Genomic DNA, 9823 nt, shown 5'->3' with positions numbered 1-9823 from the left:
AATTGAACGCCAAAATTCCCCCCAATGCACCATAAATCAGTATATGAATGCATGTTTTCTCAAAAGAGTCTTTGAGTAATTGTGTTCCTAATTAGAAAATTGTCGTGTAATAGAAAAATATAGCGTTCTCCTGCCTTTACAAATGTAACGTTAACATGTTCAAACAAATAAAATATTTGAACGCTGGTGCGCGCGGTGCATCGTGGGTCGGTATCCATAGCTTTACCAATCAGAGCGCGGGATCTGAGGAGACGCCCCTCTAGATGTTACGATCAACCAATCAACAGTGCGTATTGAGAATATGTAATGTTAGATTTGCATACCCCGCGAGTTGATTTTAGCGCCGTGATTTTGCGGGGAAAACGCAAAGAAACGATGTTTTACTGTTCACATTATTACAAAACGTCAGCGTGGTGTCATATTTTCTCCCAATGACAACATTTATATCGGACGAGGTAGACATTTTTGCAGTCAATGACGGAAATTTTTACGCGATGACGGAAAAAAAAAGATTCTTGACAAGAATTTTCCGTCAATGGGAATTGGCTGACGGAAAAAAATCTCGAGCTGGCTAAAGCCCTGTATGGCACAGAATATTGTCAAGTCTTTGAAGTTAATACTGTGAGGCAAGCTTTAATGTGATACTGTAAATGTAGAAATATTCGTGGTGGATTAATGTTCGCGGTTTTCGTGGTGACCACTTTACCGCGAACTTAAAACCACCGCGAAAAGTCCCATTTCCCGCTACCGCAAAATTAAATTCCCGCGAACTTAAATGCATTTACAGTATTGAATACTGCAGCACTACATGTACATGTATGTGGAATATAATGTTAGACATTTTATTGGGAACCATTGGTAAAGGTACCAGAGTATGTATTATTAACCAGGACATTGTGAATGGTAATTGTTGTAATATTTAAAAGTCATTATGCACAGTGGGTACATTATGACATGTTATGTTCTCAAAATAAATTTCCTATTCATATATTTCATACTTGTTTTTTTTTTGTCTAACAAAAAAATGTGTGCTGAAGTAAATGACACAAAAATGCAATATTTTCCACAGGTGACTTTACTAAATACTGCTGTCAGGATAAAAACATAGTCACATGTTTGGAATTTTTTTCCAGGTTCCTTCTGACATATTTTCCTCCCCTTTGTACTTTTGGTTTAACCTAACACATAAAGACATCATGACAGGGGTAAAGCATTCAACAGTTCCTGTGACTCACACACATGGAAAGTACTGCATCCATCTACCTTCAATTTTAACAACTTCCTTTCGTGGTGTTAACTACAACTATGGCATAATTACTTAACTTTGTTCCACATTCCATATCCATGGCCCATGTGCCCACCACACACTCACTTGCCCCTTCAAGTACATGTACCTTTATCAGTGTGTGACAAGTTGAACACATCCAAACATACAGTTGTACATCTGTTTTGGCAAGTCCCCAAGAACCCCACACAAATCTCATAACTTCTTCCACATACATGTTGGTATAAAGGAATGATAAAATGCAACAAGGCCAACAATAAGGTCCGTTTGCTCGCATATATGATGGCTATATTGTCATGTAGAGACCCTGATAACGCTATAATGCAAACACATTTCAATTAACAATAAACATCGGTGTCTGTATATGTATGTAGCATGATAAGACATGTACTTTCTGAAGACTTAAAAATTCTGACAAGTTTGACCAGCTTAGTAGTGTACATGTAGTTCATAGTCGGAATGTAAGATCTTTTGCATCCATGGCTTCAAGGAACTTCTCAACATTATCAACAGTAATATCTAAATCATGACACCATACCTTCTTCCTGTCAAATAATTTGCAACACTTCTGTAAATGAAATGGATAACTCATTTCCTATGTCTGTTTCATTCTGTATTTCTGTAGTTTTCCCAGCAAAAAAACAAAAGCAAAAATGTGTAGCTTAGCACAAAACGCTGTGTTAAAATGATGTGCAGTAAACTAATAAATAAGGATGTAAGGTTACTTTTTCCTAGCTATAAACAACTTGTGTTGAACACAGAATGCTTTCAGTTCAATCTGTCACCCTTTCCTTTTAAAAAGAAACTGAATCAACAAATTGGATGTTAAGTAGTTCTTCATTTCATATCTTAATTTCAGTGAATTCAGTCAGAAGTATGACATAATGCTATTGGAATTTGTCATAACTATTGCCATGTATAAACTATTCTAAGGCCACACCGATTTAATTTCTTGGTTCACGGATTCGCTCGCTCCTATTTTTTGGGGAAAAAAATAAAAATAAAAATTACTGCTCAGCAAATTTTCACCATTAATGAAACCATTCACCAACTTTCTAGTGTAGCAAATTGGTCTTTATATTATAAGCTCCTTAAAGTGTGGGTACAAGTGCTGTTACTGTACAAAAATAGTGTTTTTGTACTTTTTTCAAGCTGAAAACTTTGTTTCTTTATGTTTTGGATTAGCCGTTACCTTTACCCCAACCATTTTACAATTTTTATTTTTATTTCGCCCTCTCGCTCCATATTGTTTATGAAAAAATCCGTGAACCAAGAAATTAAATTGGTGTGGCCTAAGGACTGCATTTACAGAAATGGATAATATTTAATTCAGACTGTACAATGAAAAGTAATGGCAGCATTTATGATCATACAATAATTATACATAGGGCACTTTTCAGATTAAAAGATATTGACATAACTTCAATAAACCACATGATCTAGTTTCTGGAGATGACATCCTTGTAAAGATTGACAGATAAAGGTTTAAAAAGTTGAACCTATTGTATGTTTTAGGTTTAAACAATTGCTAAAAGTAACTCAGTTTTGCTGGTCATGTGTAATGATTTTGGTCGATTTTCTGTGTTCTATACTCTACCAACTTTACTGAAAGTTAATCCAAAAAAAATTCTCACTTTTTTGGGGGTGAAGTACTTTTCATACATTCCGACATCAGATTCAGTGTCTACAAAGAATGTCATCATCAGAAAATATATAATGTGGTTCAAACCATAGAGGACTTTTGGTGAAAATCCTACCTCAAAGTCTAAAATAAAAGCTTCAATGACTGCATCAAGCTGAACCAGGACTAGACTATTTCACTTGTTCGTACAGGGAGGAGGAAACAGGAGCCTGTCCTCCCTGTTTCTGTAATGGTCCGTTCCTCCTCACATCTCCGCCCTGTCGATTTGCACGTAGAGTTGTCTCACACCGACCTGGAAGCACGACACAAAACAGCACAAACATGAACGTACACTTCAGATTTGTTCTTACAGATCATACATCGACTTCAACAGGAGGATGGCTGCCAATAGAGCTTGCTGGGCCAATCTGACTTCATCATGTGTCGAACGACACGGGAGCCCCTAAGTCTAAGTCTAATTCTAAGGGTAAGTTATTGTTGAAGGATTGGTAAAAGAAAAAAACTATAAAGCAAAAGAGATGTTTAACTTGTTTAGCTCACTGAAGAGATATTCTTCTGCTTGTTGAGACAGAGAAGACAGGTGCTATGTACAGTATTTACAGGTTCATTGTACAGGGGAAATTCCCCGAGCTCTTTTTGACAAGCACAATGAACAGTTGACCACGGCTTAATGCCCAGCCCTAAGGATAATGCTACCCTTTCCAGTGGCATGCATGTTGGGTGAGCGACACAGCCCATCTAGAGGCAGGGTCGCTAACATCTATTAAGGACAATACTTGTTTAAGACAATGTGCATAAAGGACCTGGAGGTCAAGGGACTAGGTAGGTAGGTAGGTAGGCATAAAGGACTGCTAGATTTGAGTCAATACACACCAGAGCAGACAAGTAACATGCCACTGTTACAAATAACCACTGTCCCTGCCCATGAAACTTGAGTTATGGGGACGTTATGCCATGGTCCCATCCGTGTTACATTGCACCTGTATATAAATTTATTATACACATGTCTTGCACAAATTACTTGTTTATCCTGTCATTATCAGTGTAAGATTAGCTCTTTGGTGAGCTACTAGAACAAGCGTAAAGGAGGATCTTGTTGAAGTTGTAGATAAAAAGAAATCACTGTATAACCAAAACCAAACCAACCTGTGTGAAGATGTTATGTGTGGCACTCAGGATATATTTGGCGTCTGCTTCTGGGGCAACCTCGACCTTGACTGTTCCGATGTAGACATCACTGCAGAGGGTCCAGAAGTGGGGTTCGTGTACACTGTAGACTCCCTCCAGTGCCATTACCTGTAGTAAAATATGCGCACCATTAGACGTGGAAAAACTGTTAAACCCCCATACATACCCTCCAATTACCTGGGGTAGATCCACTGCTGGGTCATTTGCAGAAAAACACCAGAGAAGGGACTGGTTGGCAAGAAAACAAGTACAGGGTTTAACAAGTTTTCTAAAATTCACTTGTCCTTTTGGGAAAGTACACAAAGATTTTACTAACTTTTCCCTTGCCCGAAATGTATATAACAGTTGTATGTATTAGCAAAGGAATTCTTTTATTGTTGGCTCTATTTTCCTGTGTTGACCAATAATTGATGCCATAACTGTGGAAAGTATATCAAACTCTCACTCAAGGAAAATCAGAACATGCACTTGCCCGATCATCAATTTCACTTGCCCGGGACAATCAGGCCAGTGGACTTGTCCAACCCTGAAGTAGCCTGGTAACCCTCCTTTACAGGTTGGCTAGGAGCCGTTTTATTGGCCCATTTCTACTATATTGGTGTCCATATATCTTTCCACTTTGATTTTCTAACTACTGTTGCTCCGCAGAAATTCCTGAGGTGTGCTTATGAACGGGCAAGCCTCCCAGCACTGTAGAGATACTGTTACGGTCTCAATGGTATGGCGACCAGGCTAAATAATATGCAGTGCTAAATAGTATTTAATAAGCTATGACAAAATAGGCTGGTTGAAATCTTTAGGCTATGATTGACAGACTACATACTTTATTCTGTTTCATGAAAAAAAACACATCTTTTTGCAGACTATCAGGGATAAAATTGCATTTTCTCCCATTTTGCCAGTCTCCCCATGACTTCCTAAGAAAGAATTAGGAATTTTATTTTTCTTCTATAATTAAGTTCCACTTAACTTGAAAGCAGCCAGGCAGTTGATGGTCATACAGTGTTATACTACTAGTATGTTTGTTTGTTTGTTTGTTTGTAAGACTCACTCTTGGATAGCAGCCTGGCAGCTGATGGTCGTACAGTGTTGTACTACTAGTAAGTTTATTTGTTTGTTTGTTTGTAAGCCTTACTATTTGATAGCAGCTGGGCAGCTGATGGTCATACAGTGTTGTACTACCGTACAGTAACTAGTTTGTTTGTTTGTTTGTAAAACTTACTCTTTGATAGCAGCCCGGCAGTTGATGGTCAAGGTCGTATGGTGTCCTCTGCATCAGGATGCTGACGGAGTCACGTATCAACGGGATCGTACTGGGGGAGGGGGGCACAACAATTAGAGAATCAAATGTTACCTTTTACTATTTCTGTCAGCAAATGATAGAAATAGCTTAGCAGCATTTAACTAATTATTTCCTTGTTACTTCTTATAGCATATACGGCAATGGTTGCGTAAAAAGAGTCTCTCTATTAAAAAAAAAATCAAGTTGTATAATGTGTAGGTTACAGACCTGACGCCTATAAGTGTGGCTATAATCATGGAACAGATGGGGTCTGCTATCACCTAACCACCCACCTAACTCCTATAAGTGTAGCTATAATCATGGAACAGATGGGGTCTGCTATCATCCAGCCAAACTGCTGCATGAGGAAGGCTGAGATGATCACACCGACGCTCCCTAGCGTGTCGGCAAGGATGTGCAGGAAGACACCTGGAGAAAAAATATTTAGTACAGAGTTAAGAGTAAAGTACTGTTATGGTTAGACAACCAGGTAATAAGATATGCCAAATAGCAATTACTCAAGCAAGTGGATATGCTTTTAAAAACAGTCAGGCGTTGCACATAAAAATCACGGATCTTAGTGGCAAGTGTGTAGATGTTGACACACTTGCAGCACCAAATCCGAAGGTGTTTTTGGCACCTTTAGACTGTGTGATTAGCCGTGAGGCTCAGTAGGCGTCACTCCACCGTCATGGGGGCAGGGGCATGGCGAGTATGGAACTCAGGACCTACTGATTCTGATTCCAAAGCTCTAGCTGTTGCTCCACACAGACACAGACGTTGCACATAACATCTGTTATCTTTGAATTTCGTCAATGACACTGAGCACATCTTGTTGAGTCCTGTGGTACTGCATTACTCTAACCTTCATGCTTTTAGCTTGGACTTTTTTTTTTTTTTATTTACTTAGAGGTCACCGCAAAACAAGGCTCGTGGAGCCACTCAAGCGTTTTGGGTTACATTACTGAATTGTGAAGAGAGATGTTTGTTTACCCTTAATTTAAACAGTTTCAGGCTTAACGTGCAAAAGATGCCAGGACGTATGCCTGCCCAAAAGCCTGCTTACCTTTAAGTATCTGGTTCTGTGATGATGACGGTTGTTGTGGTTCTGTGCAGTCATCTCCTCCTAAACCTGGGGAAAACACAAACTATCAGTTGGGAGACTCGATCTAAATCAGATTTTATCAAATTCAACTTGCAATTGGTTAAAGCTATTGGTAGACTTACTTAGACATAGATCCTCTGATGCCTAGTGGCACTGACAGAAGTTATTAGTAGCTATACTGTATTACCATATAGCCATGCAGCGTCAACTTATCATAAGGTTCCATTTAACCCATAACCCAAGTCATTAATATTTTGTCATAGTCTGGATAGACTGACTGACAGAGAGAATATCCCATATACAACTGTGTATCCGGGGTATAGGTTTCGTCCTCACTTCTGCATTCAAACATGATGCCTAGTCAAAGAAATTACAGCACAGTTACATTGCAATTAATGCATTTAACCTGAAGCATTGCTATTCAACTTTCACTTACTTTACCTTATATTATAATCATTATGTCATAGTTGATGTACATATTCTAATTCTAGTTCAGTTGATATGTCCAATCCTACAGAGAAACTAGATTCATGGACAACAGGCACCATGGAAAGCATGCCCTTTCAACTTGTAGAGATGAAATGATAGACCATACCTAGTCCATGGGAGTGTCCGTGTCCATGACTGTGGGAATGTCCGTGACCCCCGTGACTGTGACCATGACCGTGGCTGACCCCACCGTTAGCGTGGGAGTGACCATGGCCTCCACCTGCAGGAAGAACATGTAATTAGTATCATTGCCATAATTTGGTACATGTACATTCCAAAACACTGTACAGACATCGTAACGCATTATACTCAGATGTCTTTGTCTTGCAAAAAAAGGCACACTTTCAGGTTTTGTTATCTTTTTGGGGTGAAATGACATACATGTAATTCGAATATTTCTCCAACCTATTTCACTAAGTCTAAAGGCTACTATATGTTGTATTTAAAATTATAAACATCTATTTATAATTTCTTGCAATCAAATAAAAAAATGCTCTTCTTGTCTTAATTACTTTCTTATCAGACCTGTTGTGTCAGCAAATTCCTGCATACGCCCGCACAAGCCAGGTTTCACGGGACATGCGCAGTTCCATATATGCCTGGAAATTCGGCTTTTCGTGCAGTGCTAAATGAGTATAAAATCTTGCTTCTAACTCACAGTATACCGCAGAGAACTTATCAAAAGCGCACTGTTCTATTATACATAAATTATAATAGCTAGCTGATGGCCTAACCCTCGACTTACTTTCTTGTCAGATGTGTAATCTTGCTAAATAAATGCAACCTAAATCATTACAAAATCTTGCTTCTAACATACAGCACACCACAAAAGCACACTGTTCTATAACATATAATAGCTAATTGCTGAGGAGTTGTGTCCTGACCTCCATGCGAGTGTCCGTGCCCCGCCCCTCCGTGCTGGAACACGAAGATGCCCACCAGGTTCACCACGAACCCCATGATTGACACCACCATCAGACGCTCATGGTGCACCTCGGGAACTTCCACTATCCTCTGGGGGGGAGATAAAAATCTTTATAATTACATCAGAACAAATGGATGTCCCTGCAGTGTTTGTAAAGGGACTTCCAAGAAAGCCCATCCACCTATATACATGTTGAACTCAAGACTCAAAATGAATTATAAACAAGTTTTCTTCAGTTCAGTTCATCCAAATTGTACAAGGAAACTCAAGCTGTGACTTTGATAATCAATGATAGGCAAACCAAATCACACGCGTGCACGGCCAGATTACAGTCTCGAGAGACCTACCGCTGGGGTTTGGAGAGGGAGCTATTTGTCCTTAGTTGTTTTGATGATCAAAGGCTAGAGGTTTATGGTCCAATTAGAGGTTTACACTGTATGGTCAGAGGTTAAGATATGATTGTGAAAAGAACAAACTTCTTTCACTACACACTTGGTATCATTACATGTGTCAGGGGTATCATAACAGTGTTTTTGCAATGTATGGACCTCACCTCTACAGCTTCAGAGAAGATGAAGAAGGCGATGAACAGCAGGAAGAGACCGTTGATGAAGCCTGCCAGAACTTCAGCTCGTACAAACCTGTAGAAAGTGTTGAAGTACACATACATGAGAACCATGGTCCAATAAGAAAACTTCTTGGTGTACCTCCATCTTGAGACTTACCCATGAGAAAAGTTGAACTTCTCAAATTATCATGGAAGCTCATCTGTGTTGGTAGTAATCATAGAACAATGTTAAACTTTCTTTCCAACACAAACTTTTGTTTACACAGTGTACATATATCATATATCCAACGACCAATGTAATGCCTTCTTCAGGATCATTACTATTGATCCTGAAGAAGGTGACAGTGGTGGTTGAAAATTTGATCCGTGTGTACCTTTGTGATGGAAGACAGCTTAGCATTGTACCAAAAAAAGTTGGGTCTCCATCTTGAGACTTACCCATAAGAAAGTTCTCGGTGGATCCCCATTTTTAGACTTACCCCTAAGAAACGTTCCCCATCTTGAGACTTACGCATAAGAAAAGTTCTCCATCTTGAGACTTACCCAAAAGAAAAGTTCTCCGTCTTTTGAGACTTACCCATAAGAAAAGTTCTCAGTAGATCTCCATCTGGAGACAACAGAAGCAGCGAGGCCAGCCAGGAGAGCCGTGCAGTCGAAGAACATGTGGAATGAGTCTGAGATGAGCCCGAGACTGGGGGATAAAAGTAGACCAGGTTTGACTTGGAGTGATTATATTCTTATGTTGATGTAGGTTAAGCATCCAGGAAATAAGATATCCCAAATCACTTCAGTGTCACTGACGAAGGATAGTGGATTCTATCTGAAACGTCTGACCATTTCCAAAACCATAACCAGTTGCTTGAGTACTTGACTACTTTTTGGCGTATTTTACTACCTGGATGTCTAACCTACATCGACGTATCCCAAATAGCAGTTATTCAAGAAAACTGGATATGATTTTGGAAACCGTCAAGCACTTTTTTTTGGCAGCATCCAGTACTAATCCCCACTGAGCAGATTGATCTGTTGAAGAGCAGATTTTTACCCTAACTATACAAATGCATACGTTTATGAAGGTTAGACATCCAGGTAAGCAATATTCAAATACAATTCAATCTCTACAACTGGATAAAAAACGGATATTTACTTCTGGACGTTTCGAGTGACATCCATCACTCTTCTTCAGCAAAAGCAGAATGAACTAGTCAGAACAATTCAATACCAGTACAGCTAACCAGATTACCTATTCAAGTCCAAGACCTCTGAAACGTTCAGAATAAATTAGACCGATAAACCATAAATTGAGTGATAGTAGATCTTTAGATGGTCTGTATCTCCT

The 9823-nt window shown here is 39.2% G+C and overlaps 1 protein-coding gene across 1 annotated transcript in view; it reads right to left on the bottom strand.

Moving 5' to 3' along the window:
* Window positions 1–2637: 2637 nt before the first annotated feature.
* The window catches only part of LOC118431283 (zinc transporter 7-like), an 11225-nt gene continuing 4039 nt past the window's right edge, over window positions 2638–9823 (bottom strand). Inside the window, 9 exon segments of the mRNA XM_035842399.1 lie at window positions 2638–3219; window positions 4074–4223; window positions 5338–5428; window positions 5691–5826; window positions 6464–6529; window positions 7098–7211; window positions 7876–8005; window positions 8470–8557; window positions 9062–9175. Of these exon segments, the coding sequence (XP_035698292.1) occupies window positions 3172–3219; window positions 4074–4223; window positions 5338–5428; window positions 5691–5826; window positions 6464–6529; window positions 7098–7211; window positions 7876–8005; window positions 8470–8557; window positions 9062–9175 (937 nt within the window). The 3' untranslated portion in view covers window positions 2638–3171.

Source organism: Branchiostoma floridae, chromosome 15, assembly GCF_000003815.2.
Source record: "Branchiostoma floridae strain S238N-H82 chromosome 15, Bfl_VNyyK, whole genome shotgun sequence".
NCBI lineage: Eukaryota > Metazoa > Chordata > Leptocardii > Amphioxiformes > Branchiostomatidae > Branchiostoma > Branchiostoma floridae.
This window is presented reverse-complemented; position numbering and strand designations above follow the sequence as displayed.